This window comes from Aphis gossypii, chromosome 1 (genome assembly GCF_020184175.1).
Source record: "Aphis gossypii isolate Hap1 chromosome 1, ASM2018417v2, whole genome shotgun sequence".
NCBI classification, from domain to species: Eukaryota; Metazoa; Arthropoda; class Insecta; order Hemiptera; family Aphididae; genus Aphis; species Aphis gossypii.
The window spans coordinates 19395823-19416421 of NC_065530.1; the positions used below are offsets into that span (position 1 = coordinate 19395823).

At 22.2% G+C, this 20599-nt stretch overlaps 2 protein-coding genes across 2 annotated transcripts; both read right to left on the reverse strand.

The window, feature by feature from the left end:
• LOC114120074 (uncharacterized) lies at positions 1-2092 on the reverse strand. The gene is made up of 2 exons (XM_027981877.2): positions 1541-2092; positions 1-293 (listed from the first exon to the last, which is right to left on the reverse strand). The coding sequence occupies exons 1-2, from the start codon at positions 1878-1880 to the stop codon at positions 25-27; spliced, it is 609 nt and encodes a 202-aa protein (XP_027837678.1). The 5' UTR covers positions 1881-2092; the 3' UTR covers positions 1-24.
• Positions 2093-5648: 3556 nt separating this feature from the next.
• LOC114120075 (proton-coupled amino acid transporter 4-like) lies at positions 5649-20161 on the reverse strand. Its single transcript, XM_027981878.2, has 9 exons — positions 19740-20161; positions 11841-11991; positions 11581-11708; positions 11436-11520; positions 9424-9696; positions 7865-8043; positions 7524-7696; positions 5849-6118; positions 5649-5717 (listed from the first exon to the last, which is right to left on the reverse strand). Exons 1-8 carry the CDS (start codon positions 19865-19867, stop codon positions 5865-5867), a joined length of 1371 nt encoding a protein of 456 aa, XP_027837679.2. The 5' UTR covers positions 19868-20161; the 3' UTR covers positions 5649-5717; positions 5849-5864.
• Positions 20162-20599: the final 438 nt, after the last annotated feature.

Consider the following 20599-nt stretch of genomic DNA (forward strand, 5'->3'; position numbering starts at 1 on the left):
AAAATGTGTCACTGTTTTTTATTTTCATAAAGACTCTATTTCCAAATTTCCAGGGGAATTCGGAGGTCTTTGCGTCGGATGCTTCTCACTTAGTGTAATACCGTGGATACTATACATCGCTTTCTTAAGCACTTGTTTTCTTCCATGCTTTGGTACCATACTGAGACCCATTTTATTAAAATTCCATCCGTATTTATAGTTTTGTGTAGGACACGCCCTATACTTTTCGTCCGGTGAGAATGTGTTTCTCGTTTTCAAATAACGATATCGGCCTTCTTCATTCCTGCTTATACCTGCATAATATATATATAAGAATACATTTTATTAGATAAGTAGATAGGTACCTAAAGGAGTTATCATGAATTGTAACAATTATAGAGTCATTTCGTTACTAGATACATCATACAACGTGCTATCTAATATCCAGCTTAAACTCAAGCCATGTGGTAATGAAATAGTCGGGGAGTACCAGGGAAGCTTCAGAAGCGGAAAATCAACGGCGGATCAAACACATACTGTCAAACAAATAATGGAAATATGCCACGAATATAACCAGGAACTATTAATAATATAATATAAGCGAAGAGCTAGCCTCAAACAGAGACAGATGGAAAGAAGTGGTAGTTGCGACAAAGGACCTAAATGGTCTATACTATAAGCCAAAAAACAAAAAACAAAAAAATAGGTATCTATAATATAATATTAAAATGTGTACAATAATAAATTTAATAAATAATAATAATTATAAACAACAATAAAGCTTATCTGGAACGCTTTTATATTTCCTTCTAAAGTTGTTACCCTAACTCTCCAATTAAACTTGTACATATAATGCTCATTATATCCGCTGGACTTTAGTTAACATAAATAAGTAACAAGCAAATTCGAAATCTGATAGATATATCCGAATAAGATAATCCCGGTTGTCCCGACACTCTTATAAATCTTTATTTATATTGTATAAATATCAAGTGATTTAGGTACATCTTTTGATGTGTTTTACTTTTGTAGATAATTCAATTATGCACCTATAGTTAATTATTTTACTATAGCACTTCGGTTATTATTATTGACGGATATGCAATATGTACTTACATTATATATCATATCTAAACTCTCTTAACTTTTAAGGGCAAGCTATAAACTGCTTTAAGTTTAGGTCTAGTCAGATGGTCTAACTAAACAAATATTTTATATTTATATTATTTACAAGCTAGGCTTAGGAAGAAGATTAGTAAGAGTATTCATAATATTTATTTTTATCAAAATCTACTCATTATCATTAATAAAGTGTGTATCGCTCACGCGTGTAAAAATAATTTCACTTGTACAAACGGACTAGGACACTATAGGTATCTACACTCATAAACATAATACTTTGGTCAAAATAATTACACTCATGACCATCATCAGGATTAATAATAATGGCTTGTCTTAAAACAAATGCATGATGAAAATATATAGAAAGCAATGTAAAGGTAATGCTAATATATTGTTGTATGATAATTATTATCGGCTTATGTAAATTTATATTTTATACCGTTATACAATTGATGTTTGATATCGTGTGGTATAGGGTACATGTACGAAATGTCGATTTCAAAACGTGACAATACGTTTTTGTCTAATTTTTCGAGCGCTTTCTTATTTATTTCCTTTTGGTACTCCTCTAGCTTGCCATTTATGTCTTTGATTAGGGTTCTCATTCCTCGTATTTCATCGATAAGTTTGGTCGATTGGATTGAAACGATTGGTTTTGGTTTATCTGAATTTCCAATTGCTTCTTCATAGTTCTTTATGAACCAATTCATCTGCAATAGTTTGATTTTTTTTTCTACTTCTTGCATATGCATTTGGTGTCTTAATTCGGCCATCGCCATTTTGAATTATGGACAAATGAATACTAAATAGGAAACGAGGATAAATGAACTATGCTGTATCAATAGGTGCAAGTATAAGTTTATAATAATATGTATACAGTTTAAAAGTGTATTAATTAGTGTAAATTAGAAATTATTCGAATTAAAAGTAGTAGGTATATAATTTGATTTTGTGTGTACGAATGTTGTGTATAAACATAAAAACTATTAAACATTAAACAAAATATATTGGTTGGTTACCGAGTTATATTGTAAATTTAAAATACATCATAATATACTATAATTATACATCAAAAACTTATTTATTTCAGTATAATGTATTTAATAAATGAATAATACTTCATTAAAGTTCATACCTTAATGTATATATGTATTTATATATATAATTTATTATGTACACAATATACAGTAGTTTTAATACAATACTATATATTATTATATGTGTGTGCATGTTATAAGTATGGATATAACTTATAGATATAATTTATAATAATTCAATTGAGTCTTTAAATTGGTGAATTAATTATTAAGACTGCCAACTGAATAAAAACAAACTGTTGTATACCATCCATTTTTTGAGGTTTACTTTTTAATACCATTGTATGAACTATTTCTCCGATGCTTCAAATGTGTTCAAATTTAACGGTTCAGTCAAGCTACTGGTCTAGTGGTTGTTTTTTTTTATCACTAAAAAAAATATTTAATATTTTCACTCAAAAAATAGGTTAATAAACAATAAAAGTAATTTATTCAATAAAAAGTAATTTATTAATTTTTAAGGTAATAGATAATCACGAAGTTCAATTTGTATGTGTATTTACTTTTTCTACAGTTAAAAAACTTCAGAGCACTCAGCAGTCAAAATATAGTTTATTAATTATAATTAAATTTGTTTCATTAATTTTTAGCTTAAATTATTTATAAATAATAATAAAGATATTTTTTAGCACCTATATGAAAATGTAATAAAATTCGAAAAAACAAACATAACTTTATTTTATACACTAATATTAATGTTTCAAACAAAATTAACAGCATAAACTAGTAAAAAATACAAAATTATGTAAGTAATACGATGTTGGTAATGTGATAATATTATACAAATAGAATCTAACCTAACCTAATCTACCTATTATGTTTTGCAATCCCATTTATTCACAATGCCTACCTATACATTAAACATTTTAATAGAATTTATATATAGGATTAATACACATACAACTTTCAGATTTAATTTCAGTCTTAATAAGTAAATGCGTTTAACTAAATTAATGTAACCAGTTTGATAAATAATATTACTAGGTACATCACAATTCACAAGTATACTATATAATAATATAATATATATAAATACATATGTACTAAAATAGTTTTTATCATATTATAATAATTGCTACAGGTATTAAATGGATTATGGATAATAGGTAGGTATCAATATATAATTAAGCTTTTAGATCTTAAGAAAATTACATAATATGTTTTAAATTTAAGGACCCATCAAATATATTTTATAAACATAATAAATTAATTATTTATAACTATAATATAGTTATATTTAAGATACAAATAAATATTATTGAAAAATAATAATAAAATTAACTAATCATACTAAACGGAACTTATTATATATAATAGCTCAACTTAATACTCACTATACTAGTCAGGATAAAAGGAGGAGGAGTGTGATAGCCATCACTTACAAAGAAAATTTATTTATTATACATCACACATACAAACAAATTTCATAAATAAAATAAAAAATATTTGTATCACTTAAGTAAATTATATAAATCCTTTATAAATTGATATCTGCTAAAAAATGATATAGTTTGTAAATTAAAGAAAATGAAAACTATGAACAAACGTTATAGGTATATTTTATTTTTATTATGATAAGTTATACATTGTTTTTGGTTTTTAAACAAATTTACAACGAAATATTTTAAACACATAGCTTTGAATTTGACTAGGGTTTTTTACTGCATAATAATTTCATATTTATTACACTTATTTTTGAACAAATTTAAATTTTTAACTTTTTTTCCACGTTTGTAAAACATAAAAAAATGGTTTTGAATTGTAACATTATTTTTTGCAATGAATTTGTTTTATATATTTTTTTAAATAATTGACTTTTAAAGAGTTTTTTTGTCTTAAAAATTACAAATACATAACTAAATCAAAACATGAACTTACTCTCATTCAATCAATTTTTAAGACAAAAAAATCGTTACAAGTTCTAGTTGTCTAAAAAAATGAATATAACTCAAATTTTATTTGAAAAAGGAGGGAGTTTTATTCAAAAAATGTTGTTTTGCTACACAAGATTGTAATAAATTTAAAAATTATTCCTTTAAATGAATTCAAGGACATCTGTTTGAAATATTTCATGATACATTGATTACTAAGCACATTTTATAATATCATACAAAAATAATATATATAATAATAAATATTTATGAAAAATTTTAAGGGAATACCATTCAATTAATATTTCGTAGACAATAAAAATAAATATAAGTTACATTTATTATTAAATTTATATGGAATATTTAATAGATAAAGATATTACACATTATTCGATATTACGTAATTATTTATTAGTAAATATAAGTAATGTTTATATAAAATGTTACAAAATAAAATTATATTTACTTTATTAATAAACACAAACTATGTCTATACTCTATCTGTGTATTTTTAAGAATAAAGGTATAATTATACAAACAGCCAATTCGTGATACAACGAATTTCAAGAGACAGAAAACAAAGTTTGTTGTATCGAGATATTCGTATTATATCATAATGGAGCAATAGTATCGTTTATCATACTGAGCTTCATCATATCACGAATAGGCTGTACATATCATATTCTAATTAAATGCTGATTTCAAACCACATTTTAATAGCTATAGGTATATTAATTGGTTGGTAGGTCAATATAATTAATGTTCAGATAATCAGGTTATGAATATTATTTCAATTATAAAAGCAAAATATAGAATATTCTAATTTGTATGTCGAAGGAAAAAATATAAATATTGCTTAATTGCTTATCATACATAAAAGTGTAAGTAACACGAAAATATAGCAAGTAGGTATTTTATAATATAATGTTATCAAACATCAATACATATATAATATGAATTCAATAGTTTGTTCTAACATTATTTCATATTGATTAATAACTACGCAGTTCTTCAACTAATTTTGTGATATCATAGAATAACTGATGATCAGTTAAAAAATATTGTTTCAAATACAATATATAATATTTTAAATATCTAATAACACAAATAAGTAATAAAAAATAAGAAACAGAATTATTTTTCATAAAATAACAAAAAAAAAGTTATTAAAATAATAAATTAACGTGAACAGTTATGAATATTAAAAATCTAAATTCAAGTTCAATTTATACGTGTAATATTTTCTAATTATGTTTATTATAATGTATGTTTTATATGAAAAAATTCCTTGATAATGTACAGTTTTTAAATGAAAACTTAAACTTGGATTTAATTATTTTAATTACATCATTTATTAAAATATGACAAAAGTGTAACGAAAAATATAAAAGTTAAATAAAATATAATTGTATTGATTTAAATTCAAGTTATTAAGTCAGTCGCTTAGTTATTAATTAAAAAAAAATATTTAATATATATTTATACAATATACATATTCTATTGGATAAAATAGGAGTAACATAACAACGTTAATACTGAATAATATAGCTCTACTTGAGATAAATTTTCTCACTTAATATTATAGTTTTATTAGGGACGTTTTTTATTCATTAATTTTCTTACTTTCGCATCATTTACTTCATTTTTTCTAAACAATAGAATTACTATCAGAAATAACGATTATTAATAATTTAAGAAAAAAAATAAAATACGGTGATATAAAAGTATACAGGGTGTTCTGATGACATAATAGTAATGTAGAACAAAATTTCAACCAACCAATCGTTTGAATCACTTAGCCATTGCTGTGGTTTTGAGAGAACGCCTCATAAATAGCAGTTGTATTGGCGTAAATTCCAGTGACTGAACCGATAACTGCCGTAAGTATGGTTACCATATCTAAAAATGTACTGAAAAATGAACCTTTGTCTTTTGTCCGGAACGCCAAATTAGATAATGCAGGGAAAATCATTGTGAGTGCAACGCAAGTTACAGAACCCACTAATGACATGAATAGGTCCAAATGCGGAACTGTACTAGCTGCCAGGTCTAAAATATATAAAAACAATTTGTAATTTGAAATTTGAAATGTTATTTAATTTTTTAAATAACATGATATTTATGCTATAAATAAAAATAAAATTTACGATCAAATCACAATAATACAGGTTATGATACCCATGCATTACATAGTTTTTATATTTAATATAATGTAATAAAAAATATCCTAAAAACAAAATAAAAACACGTAGTCGCTTTTTTATGTAACAGGTTTCAACTGTACCTCATTATTGAGTAAGTCATTGAATAGGTAAGTTATAAATGAATTCACGAATAATCATTGCCTACAAAAAACAATTCTAAACGTAAACACATATATCAGCTTCTATTTCTATAAGGATACTTTATAAATTATTAATGTTACTATAAAGAATTTAATTTTTTATAAGTCGTGTGATATATCAAACAAAGAGATTATGCCAATCTTTAAGATTGAAGTATTTTTATTTTTTCAAAAGTCGATATCAGACACAAAATAAAAAATTCATCATTGTAAAAAGTAAAACAATTATATTCATCGCTACGTTTAGAGTTTATTAAATTCAAATACTTAAAATGAAAATGCTTACGGTTTTTAAATGAGTTACCTATATGAATAGCTTATCATAAAACTGATATTTAATAAATACATAGTTATACCTTATTGCGTATTAATAACAAGTTAAAGTTAAGATAACATATAAAAATTATTTTTATATCAATAAAAATTTTTAGTATGATATGTTAATTATTTACTGTCTTGTCATATTGTGGCATAAGTTATTAGTTATAATCTAATAGTATTTTTGAATAAATTAAAGATATTATAAATAAACATATTTAGTTTAAATAATATAGTTAATAGTTAAAAGTATAACAAGTATTAATCAATAGTTATGTACCCATACAGGTTGGTTCATTCGTTATTTTGTAATAATAACTAAAAACTCTAAATAAATCTCCCGTAGTTAATGAAATTGATTATCAAATAGGTATGTTTATTTAGTATAGAATATCTTTTTTATGATAGTGATCTAAATAACATATTTTTTAGTAAACAAGAGGTTGTATAAAGAAGTCATATCCATTTCAAACATGATTCAATATATGTTTTATATCATTTTTATGAAATTAATCTAGCTTGTAAATGTAATTAAATCAGTATAATTATATTAAAGAGACGTGAAATTTAATATTTTCGAAACATAAAAAAGTTTAAAACATGACATACTTATATTTTAATGATAACGATATTTATTCAATTTAGCCTCTAGGCTCTATAGGTATACCTATTATGAATATATTATTTTATCAACCAAAAGTATACTATAATTATAATACACAACTATTCAAGAATATTTATTAAGTGAATTGACTACTGTTTATTACAATTATATTATATATATTTACTTACAAGTAACAAGACATACACATATCCGGATGCTATAATCCCATATTGCAGGATGGTTAAACGGGCCATAGGTTTTTTCAAGGTCACTATAGACAATTACGGCTGCAGGGTAAAATTGAAGCGCATATGAACAAGCTATTCCCAATATCATCATGATTATTACAAATTGTGTTAATCTGTTGTAAAAAAATATTAAATGTTTACAATTGTTTATAATATGTAACTATAAACTCATATAGTTCGTTGAAATATACATGTTTCAAATGTCCAAAAATATTTAAATCAAAAAGTATTCACATACATATAAATTATTATTACATTATTTAAATTATTTATTTACTTACTCATGATCATGTGGTAGATTCAATGTTAGACTGCTTTTTACGTCTTCTCCCCATTTCGAATAGCCAGTCATACCCAAAGGAACGTTTAACATCATTACAGCAACCATACCAAAATTTAAGACTCCAAAACATGATGTGAACTTTTTATCATCGTCTATCTCCGCAAAAAGAGGTAAAACCTTTATAAAAATATAAATTATAAATTTTAGACATAGGTATTGTATTAAATATATTAACGAACATAATAATATGTTAAACTGAAAGTTAATTAATATTCCATATATTATTGTTATTTACTATTTTTATAATACATTATAATAGGACTATACTAATATTTCTTCAAAAAGTTATACTTAAGTTGTATAATATGAAAATAATATAAAATTCGTTTATAATATATATACTCGTAATGTGTTCAATACAAATGTGTAGGAGAATTGCCTATCACATACGCCGCTACATAATCTATTTTATATGAAATCAAACATTAAATAATATTAAAATAATGATTTTAAACTCTGATATGTTATATCTTGTATGAAAGAATGAAGAGTTAAATATTTTGTAAAATGTTATCGAAATGTACTCATATTTGATATTTTATTCTATCATTGTAGGTATGAGCATCTAATAAATTTAGTTTACAGCTAATAACTTATCGTGTTCTTAATCATTTCCTCCAAAACCACTGAATGGACTCAAATCAGATAGATCTGTTGGAAACCTTGACTCTCCGGCAAGCTTTAAGGCACAGTTTTCTAGACCCAAAACTTCTATCCTCTGAAAATTGAGCAATGAAATAGAAATACGCCCGCGTTACCATCAGTTTGGATTTTATAGTAAATTTAAAAAAATAGTCCAACGTTCTATTAAAACTATTTTTTTATAATCGTGTTAAAAATGTGTGTATTTTTCCTTTATTGTTCATTTTTACCCAAGAAAAAGTAAATTAAAATCGATTTGGTGATTTTGATTTTCGTCAGATTCGTCCTTACAACAAACATTCCGAAACCGACTTATGTGTAAACTGAGGTACACAGAGTACCTTATTTTATACATTTTGTTGATTTTACCCCAGACGAAATGAAGTAATTCACCTAGTACCTACTTTTTATTCAGAATTTTGTAAATTTGTTTTTATAAAAATGTAGGTAGTAATTTTAGTTTGAAAATAATATATAATATTTACTTTTATAAATGTTGTAATTTTAATTTTTATATCCCTAACCTATCTAACACATTTATTATACTGTAAATGAATTCAAACAACATAATATATTATACTAGTAAATAATTAAGCTACAGTAAACTATCAGCACTCTTGTAAATAGTATAATTTAATAAGTATTAATTTATGTTTATAATTATTTAATTATAACTGAAGAGAAAAACGTATCATAACATCGTTTTCCATTTTCATTATTTTTCTCTTATCATTAAATTATCACATATATTTAATAGATGTATTTACTTAATTATAATTATACATGCGTAATTATCATTAATAATCCAATAATTTTAATAAATGTAATATAAATGTAATTAAATTAAATATTTACCAATCCAATTCCTTCAAAACTAAACATGATTATGCCGAACATTGTTGGTAATTCAGACCATTTAGCATATGAATATCTAACATTCTCAGCTGATGGTCCAGAACAGCTATAATACATTATCGTAATAACACCAGTAATCAATGCAAAATTGGCCAAAGTTGATAATGGTGCTATAAATCGCAATTTTCTTAAACTTGCACATAACATTATCAAAGGCATTGTAAATAATAGAACAGTTTGAATATTAATCTCATACGAATATTGAAGTAAGAGCTGCAAAATAATTAAAACAAAAATAAAGCAAATAATATTATAAAACCCTGAAAATTAAAGATAAGATTATAACTCAACCAACTCTATATACTATATCAATACAAATTAAATAATTTAATCAATGAATACTATACAATAATATTATATTTGCTTAAAAAAAACTATTGCTATGTACAAAAAAAGATTTATTGCGTATAATCTTTCTTTATTTCTTTCTCTTGTATCAATAATTGAATGATTATATTTCACTACTTATTAAATGAATAATACATACAATTATAAGATATACCTAATTAAAACAATAATAATAATTTAAAAAAAAATAATAAAATTGGATGGAGTAATTTAATACAAGATTAAGTTGCTCGGATTTCTAATATTATTTATTAATTAATATTATATACACGTATATATCATACATTCCATTTAATCTTAAATAATTTTTAAGTCTTAAAGAATTTGCAACTTTTTAAAAAATGTTATTACAATATTTGTTTTTAATAATAAATAGATTATTTATATAAATTCTATCATTTATAGTAATATGTATTTATTAATAATTAATTATAACAATTACTACCTCATTAATTACCAACTAAAGGTATGAGCTTTTCTGTTAAAAAAATAAAATAAAGATCTTTCCACAACCACGGGATAAATAATTTTTGAAATTCTATACCGAAATCAGAGTTAGCTATATTATCTTTGGATCTTCATACTCATATATTTTATTATAATAAAGAAAATAAATTACATGTATAAAAGAATATAGTAACTAATTAATTATCATTTACACGAGTGATCCATTTTGAGCAAGAAAGTATCTTTTGAATAAATTAAGTTTTCGATATTTGTATTATTATAATTTATTTTATTAGAACCTGAATTATAATTGCACTAACCTTATTACAGATAATTTTATTAGTTGTATTATTGCTAAGTTTTTGATTTCAAATCGATTTAATTTTCCAATTAAAAATTAAACACTTGGAATATTTAATTTGAAAAATAATACAAGTAGTCAGCTGTTTTTATATAACCACACATTATGACTAAAACTACTCAAAATGAAATTTTTTATTGTAAATTAAATTATACAATTGGGACTTAAGGTTCGAGGCCATTCAGATGAATGAGACGTTTGAATTATGTTGGTCAATAAGAGCTATAATGATGACCTTATGGCTTATAAAGTATTTATGTTAATACTTTTTACTAGGTAGCTATAGCTAATGGATATTATTTTTAACGTGCTTGAAATATTACCTGATTACTTGTATGAAATGATAAACAGTAATATGCATGGAATATTGAGATAAAGCATTGTATTAATATTACGAATGAAATTACTTTCTCGGGACATAAGTAGTTCCATACACGTCATTGCAATTACACAAATGTAACATAAAGTGTAACATTACAAGTTACAAATTAATATTGTAAAAACATCACATAAATATTCCATTGCACAGTGGGATTGTGATTTTGTTTTTACTGGGAAATATAATATTTTATACATTATTTATGTAAAGGTTAAAATGTTGAATATATTTAATATTTTTTGAATAATTATAATATAAAATAATAATTTAATTTCTATGCGTATAAATAAGTTATAAGAAGTAATAAATTTGAATTATATATATATATTATATCCGTATGCTTCAACGTAAATTTATTAAACTTTAACTATCTTAAATTATTATAATAATTATATAAATAACTTTTTTCATGCTTACTTTTTGTAATGATGTGCTAATAAATAGAATATATACACTGCATAAACCAAGTTGTGTGATAAGTATGTTATAAAAAACAATCTTTCTACATGAAAAAGAGAAAATAATAATGTTTAATGTAAAATGAATTGGTTTAAATGCTCACCTAATATTATTTGATATACTTCGAAATATCCATTTATCAGACATTTTGAATGCATTTTCAACTGTATCACCAAATGATGGTGCACGTTTGGTTTGCAAACGGTTCTGAACTTTCTTACTTAACGTAGTCTGTGAAAAAATTTAAATCATTTTTCTAAGCATGATATAAATGTTACTGTATTGAAAACTATAAAGATAAATTTATTAAAAATAAAATAAATGTATTTTTGTTCAAGTAATGTATTTAACTAAAAGACTTACTAAAACATGCATATTGTAGACACTTATTAACCATACATACAACAAAATACACAGTGTGAGGTATAAGCCTCCGTATTTAAAGGCTTCTCCCATAGCTAACATTCCACAACCAATGTTTCCTTTTATAAAGTGCATTAACGTAACTAAATACCTGAAAAAATACATATAAACAATAAACTTGATATGTTTGAAATATAAGCAATGTTAAAAATCAAATTGCATAATTTTTACATTTTATTAGTATTATTCTAACATATTATTATAATTAGATAAGTACAACTATGTTTTAATTGAAAAAATACATGAGTTAATAAAATCAAGTTATTGTGCTATCTTAAGCCTTTGGTTTGTTAGTATTTCTCAAGTACCACAATAAATGAAATGTATTCACTATTCATATTTTCAAAAATATTTCTAAAAGTAAGAAAAACTGTATTCAATATAAAAAATATAATTGAATAAATTTCGTGGCTTTAAAATTTGATAACAATAGAATAGTATTTCAGTAAAATAATGAAACAATAAAAATAACTACATGAACATCATCAAATTATAAATAACAAATATACGTAGTTAACTTAGTTTCCAATATACATTAACTGTATATAACTATTTGAATTAATTAAAATATTTTAATGCAATTTTTGAATTATATTAAAATAAGATCATAATATTACAATTTGGTCACCTACTATAGTATAACAGATACCCAGTATCTATAAGAGAAGTACACACATAAAACATGTACTAATTACACATAATATGTGAACGTTTGTTTACTCAGATACAAGAAAAATTATAATATTTTGTTATGAAATAACAAATTTACATTTGTAACTAAGAAAATGCCTTATAAATAAATAGAAGATATTGAAAATATTTAAAATCCTAAAAAATATTATATTAAAAACAAATCACCGCCAATTCAACTTCATTAAATGTTTGTGAGTACCTACCTATTATTTAAAATAAATAACATCATTCGTTCCTTAGTTAATTATTCTTTTTAATCAATATACCAAATGAATAGTTAGTATTAATACAGATAGATACGTAATTTCAATAGATATTAATGAATCTCAGTGTTTACTTCTATAAAATATTAATTTATTAATTTGGTAACATTTGTTCCTGGAGTTTCACTATAAAATAACCATTATCTAAAATTTTAACTTTTGTGTAAATACATTTTATATCAATATAATTCAAATGAGTAATTAATAACCTTCATGTTTAAATATTATATAGATAATAAGCACCTATTTGTTATTTTAAATTATAATACAAAATAAGAACCTAACAACTAATCTTGTATTAAATTATAATGTATATAAACATTTGAAATAATGATTGTTTAATATTATATAGGTACCGTACCTATATTATGCCGATATATATATAATAAACTGATGTATTAACCAAAGTTAAACCTTGAACAATGAAAACAATTTTTAATTATATAAAAAGCGTATTTTATGCTTAAATGATCGTTTATAATAACTTTTAGAAAATTTTAGAAAATGTTACAAATTATACATCATTATAGAACAACATAAAACAGCCAACACAAATAAATACCTATTATACAGTCACTATAATATGATACTCTAATTCTAAAAATTAATTCAGTTAATTTACATTATTATTATTTTAAACAAATAAATAAATATACTATAAGTTATCATACACGTTTTTAATAAGTAAAATAATAAAACGTATTTATGAAAATAAATATAATTTGAATACAATTTCTTTCATTTTTTTTTTTTTTTTTTTTTTTTTTTTATTCGATTTTAACTTACAACGTCCGTCTATCGCAATGAACATTTTAATAGTTTATTATGTATGTATTATTTATTATTATTATCTCAAGTATATCATTTATTAAATAGATAATGTTAAAATGGTCAAATGGTTATCACAATTTATAAGAACATTTTTTGTGTATTGAACATTGTATAGGCATCATCTTTAATTGCTTTACCCTTGTAAATATATGTTACGTATACGTTTCTCTCTGTGTATATATAGGTACATATGTTAGTTGCCAAAAGACATATATTTTAAAATTTTATAAAATAACAAACAGAATGATTGTTGTAAAGGGTTTAAACAGATTAATATATTATGTTAAAAAAGTGTTCATTTTTTAAGATTTTTTTAATCTAAACCATAGCGTTTAAGATACAATTAAATGTAAGTTATAAAACAACGAGAGTTAAATATAAATTAAGAATATATAAGAAGGAGTAGTGTCAAAAATATAATTAAAAAAACATAACAAACATAAAAGTTGACTTCATTGATATATTCTGTAGTTTAAAGATTATTAACATTAATAACTATTTAACATTTAGCAGTAAAAAAAAAATATATATATATATTATTCCTACACTTTGAATTCTACAATTAATATAAGTTGTTAGTCAAAATAAATAAAAAAAAAAATATATTTCAAAAACAATAAGTGTATAATGAACATAAAATAAAATTAAAACTATAATTTGCTATGGGTATATGAAAATTAGAATTTTAAACTTTAAAGAATATATAAGAATTTATAAATTTTTCAAAAAATACTGTATAATATTTATAATATTATAACTTTTTAATTTTAGTCAAATTATAAATACTTAATACAAATATTATAGACTTGTTTAAAATTAAAATTTTTGTAACGTTTCCTATCTAAAAAACAGTAAGCATATCTAATTTATATATTGAACGGTACAAAAAAAATATATAAAATACTACTAATAATATCTTATCAATAAATAATAGGGTTAGTGAACCTTTTTGAAAATGTCAGTTTGGTATGTATAATTATGCCTGAACAGATAATATAAGATATTTTTTTGTATGTATAAATAATATTATAGATAACTATCATTGTGATTTGAGAATTTAAACAACAAATAGAAAACTGAACAAGTATTCTTATATTTGTTATCACTAATAATTAGAGTGCATAATGCATATTATTATAGATATCAGGGCGTTCGAAAAGTGTTATATATATATCTCAATCTCATAATAAATATTTTATGGGAACTTTCATTTCATTATCATATATTTATTGAATAAAATAAACAGAGATTTAAATTCATAATGATCATCAATGAAATACATTTTAACATAAAAATCGAAAGTTTTATATAATGATATTTGAAGTAAGTATATACTGAAATTGAAAAAAAATGGATAATTTATATTAAATTAAACTATATTTTTTATAAATTTTAAGTACAATAATCGATTTAAAATTTAAAATTTAACAATAGCCAATAGAATAATAATATTAATCATCGGTTGGTAATTTCGTTTTCTTAGGAGTTAAGTTTAAATAATGATCCAGAACGTATCATAGATATAAATCCAAATTAAAATTGTGAAATTGTAAAAGTAATATTTTAAATAAAAAAATAAAAACTAATTAAAAGTCAAAAAATGATTCAATCGATATTTTGCAACAATATAAAAACCATACAATTATAAAATCAATCTATATCTATTTTAGATTCTGAGTAGGGCTATGAATGTAATGATTTTATAGTTTTTTAAAGTACCTTACTAAGTATATAGTATACATAATAAGTAGTCATGAATATACTTCGACTTTCATTGTTTATGATGATTTCTAATTAAAAATTGGATCTAAAGTTTAAAAACGTTGACTCAAATCAAGTCAATTGACTCAAAAGTTAATAACAATAATATTATATGATATGAATATATATTATGTATAAATATTATTAAAATAATTAAATATTAATAATCTAATAAATACTATATTTTCATAAAAAATTAAATTAACCTATAGTAACACTAATAGGTAGTATACAACAGGGGTGGCTAGTGAGAAGAGACTCGCGAGCTACCTACCAAATATATTATTAAATATGGAAAAGCCAAAATTGATTTATTAAATTTGATAATAATTGATTGTAAATTATACATAACAAATAAATTTATTGTTTAAGTTATTTCATACAGTTCTAAAAATGTTTTTAAAAAATACTTATCATAATATATTATTTAATGTTAATTTAATGCTATTTAAACATGTATATATGTGTTGATTTATAATGTTTGTGAATGATGAAATTTTTACAATATTTTTTTTTTGTTTATTTGCATTTTATAAACTCAATCCATTACTACTCGTTTTATGGTTTTAAATATAGGATTCACCGATACGCAGTAGAACTACTGTTTAGAGAGCATTATAACAAAAACGGACATTGCAAAGATATAATTTAACCAAAATATTCAAAACGCACTTCCAAAACAGCGAATTTATTTACAAATAAACACTTAATGTTAAATAGGTGTACAATTATGGACAATTCAGTTTTATTTTTCACATGGTTTCGTCAGTTTATATATAATATTATGGAGAATAATTTTATTTTTAGTATTTTAAGTTTTTACAATGATTAAAAAACTTCTTGATATGTAAATAATGATATATTTATGTATATATCAAACAATCTAGATGTAATGGTCATTGATATTAATTTTAAAAAAATCAATAAGTTATACATATAAAACTAATAACAAACATAGCTTCATTAGCACCATATAAAATATAACTTATTAGCAACTATTGAACAACTATTAATATCTACTATTAGTAAAACTATTTAGGTACTAGCAGATATTTCTAATATTATATTGGGATTCATTAATAATAGCTTATTAATTTATCTATTAGATGTATTTTATAATAAATTCAAGAAATACTGGTTTAAACATAACCTGTGAAACGGCTAAAACCAATTATTACAACATAGAGAACTTGGTTAAATTCTGCACTTTACTATACAAATATTTTTTGAAAAAATATGGTTGAATATTTAAAATACGATGCTTGCAATGCTGAAAAAATAAAATAAATTGTACCAAATAATAGTTCAATGTGATTAGCATTTAAAAAATTCATAAAATTATACTTATCCGAGTTATTCGCAATTTTATAGGATTTGGAATAATCTAACAGTAAATTACTGGAAAATATTAGTATGAAAAGTAAAATTCAAAATACCTGTTAAAACTATTTAATGTTATAGTTATAATAAATTCATGTCAGGTAAAAAAAAAAAAAATGTTAATTTAGATAGGTATAACGTCTACCTTTTTGAATAGTTTTAAATATAATATACAATAAGTATCAATAATTATAGTGTAAGAACAAAACCTAGTTTTTTTTTCAAATATATTTTCAAACTTTAATAATAAATTATATAATTTTAAATAACATAATTTGAAAATGTATTTATTTATAAATTTAAATTAAAAAAAAATCTTTTATTATGTATTATATAATATTTTATACTGTATTAATTTTATTATACTAAAGAAATAACTTTTGCAATTTAATTTTACTATTTATTTTGATTTTTTACCTAATCTATCAATAAAAAAAAAGGAAAATTCGGTCTTCTGTTGTAAGTAATAACTTTTAAAATTTAGATGAGCAGAGTGGAGTTGGGCTGGGGTAGGAACATTAAATACACAAAATAACATAAAATATTCATTCACTACTATCCGACCTTCCAAACTTTGAATACTTATCACAAATTAAGTGCGATAGGTATCTAATTACTAGCTCGGAATTAAATGTTAACATATCAAAATATTCTATGAAATATTCTGCTTCAAAATATATACAGTTATAAACGCATAAATATGATTTCATAATTGAATACCTAACTTCAATAAAAAATATACCTACAATCTACATAAAGAATATTAATAGCTACAAAATCTGTAATAGTAATTTTTAAAATAATTCTAAATCGGCAGTATAATAAATTATATTAATGATTTCCTTTATCTGATTAAAGTTTACTTGATAAAATATAAACTATATTTTTTTTAAGTTAAGTATAAGTTTATAACTTAAAAATTGTATTCTGGGTATATTGTTTGAAAAATCTTTGATCTACAATATGTAAGATTCAATTTCGAATTCCTGAATTAATATAAAAGAAAGAAGCCATATGATGAAATGTTTGATCATTATAGCAAGACATTTTTTTTTTTTTAATTTAATTTAAAACACTTGTTAAGTAAAATGGTTAGAATATTATTATATTTCTATTTTATTGAGGTTAGAAAAACATTCTTATTTATATTTATGAATAGGTAATAAAAAAATATTTGTATTATTAAACAATAATTTTACCTCCTTCTAAATTATTTGTGTTCACATTGTAATTATTTTTAAAATTATGTAGCTCACAGCATAAATAAATATATTTTATTTTTTTATTATTTAATTGTATATATTTTATAACAGTATATTTTATTATATAGATATAATTTAATTGTTAATAAATCTGTTTTTTTTTTTTTTTTATTCAAGTACCCATAAAAAATGTAATGAATATAATCTTATATAGATTTTGGTTTAACCTTTTGACTGGTACTTTTTTTTTTAATGAAATTATCAGTATATTTTTCTTTTTAGGTCAAGCTATCAATAGTTATTATATTTAGATTGAACTTCTCAAAAAATTATGGTCACTAATATTATATTTCAATTACCTACTATGTAATGTGTGTAGTGGTGTAGTCGTATTATAGACATAAGTACCTACTTAGATTTATCAATGTCCATAATCAAATGAACCTAATATTTTTATAACTTAAAACCTTTAAATGTAATCCTAGTTAATTAATTTTAAAATTAATAAAACAACATTTTTTACTTGTAACAACATTCTAAATATACAGATTGTTCTTTTCCTATTTAAATAAATAAATTTATTTTTAAATTATGTACATTTTTCATTTCCCCCCCCCTTCATATTTAATAGTTCAGTTATTAACATTATTTAGACTAAATATTGTTATAGAGGCCAAAAGATGTGATACAATAATTTAAAGTATATATTATTTAAATGGCTCAAATTATATTTTTATATACAAATAATATTACATTAACCAACAATATAGGTACCTTGTCTTGTTATTATTAATATTTATTAATACATTGTGAAGAAATATTTTAGAGTAGGTAACAATTTAATAATATTTACTTATGGGGTTCTACAAGCCTTAGCACTTTAAGTGAATTATTTAAGATTTCCAAATTCCATTACATAGATTTAGGCTTTGGTTTATGATAGTTGATTTGTTTTATTCTAGCCTTTGGTCTAAATATTTTGTATTTTAACTTATTTATATTTTATAACTTTCCAAAAATTACTTGAATTGTATAGTATACAAAACATATTAAATAAGTATTGTAAAAACCACTACATCCTATACTTTGAAGTTTGAGTAATATTAATAAAATGAAAATAATTTAGGAAATATTTATAAATAATTTAATAATTTTAACACCATACTAATAATTAATATTACTAATTACGTAGGTACAATTGTATTTTATCAAATATTATACAAATTGTATTCTTTTTATACTTTTAATTATTTCAAAATGATATTTAAATATCTAAATTGTGTAATTTATAAATATATGTAACTGAAAAATAAAATAACTATTTCTATTCTATCATCTACACTAACTTCGTTTATAATTAATTCGAAATTAGTTGTAAGATTTATGAATGCTATACACTAATAAATATTAATACAAATTAATATTAAAAATAAAAAACTGTCACCATTTAAAATTTAAAAGTTGATTTGTTTTATAAAATAAATAAGAAGATAATTACAAGAAAATGTAGAGTAAAAGATTTTTATTTATATTTATTTTTTAATGATATTTTATTTTGTTTTTCTCATAAAAATTACTTGAAGTTAAATATCATGACTACAGAATATATAGCATTGCTAAACCTAACTATAAAACTATTTTTATTAAACAAATTTCACAAATACTAATATATATATATCAAATTTTATAAGATTAAATTTATTTCTTACCCGGATCTTTTATTTTCTCCTGATATTGATGGTCTGGAACAGTGATTAACTTCTCCCATTTCTACCATGGTAAGCTGAGCATCACCATTGGTTTTATTTTCTTTTTTACTTAATTTTTCAGTTTCCATATTTTTAATTTTCACAACAGTATTATTATAATTATATGAATAATAAAAATAAAAATAATAATAACTAAATAAATCTAGTAAAAAACTAGGACGTCAATTGAGTATTCGTGTTGATGATCATCACGCGAGCATGAAACGATTACTAAGCTCGTCCCTGTGACAAACACTGTCTGCTACAATCTATTTTACTCTGTACGTTACCCTACCTCTTCTTTTCCCACTATATATTTAACCTCCCTTTACGGGTGTAACTGATACATTTTCATTACTATTTTCACTAGTATGTAATTAATTTTAATCGAAAAATAGTTATAAGATCCTTGAATATTTACCGTATTAATAAATGGGTATACATGTTCTAAAGCTACGATCACACTTAGTTTTATACTTGATAAATTAAATAGTATATATTTGTGTATTGCTATGGCATGTAGATATGAGTTATGACTTATTAAACATAATTTATAATTAGTAATCATCAAATACAATTTTAGCTATTATTTCTATTATACATAGATAAAATTTCTTTAAAAGAATAAAATTATTATTGCATAATTATAACATATCAATATATTCAAAAATTAATTCTACTTAATCTATTTAGCACCTTAAATAATTAAAAAAAAACTTTATTCTTTGTATAAATATCCAATTTATTAGCCAAAAATTCAAACTTAAATTAAAAAAAAAAAAATGTGTTATTATACTTTTGATTTAAAATGTAACGATGAA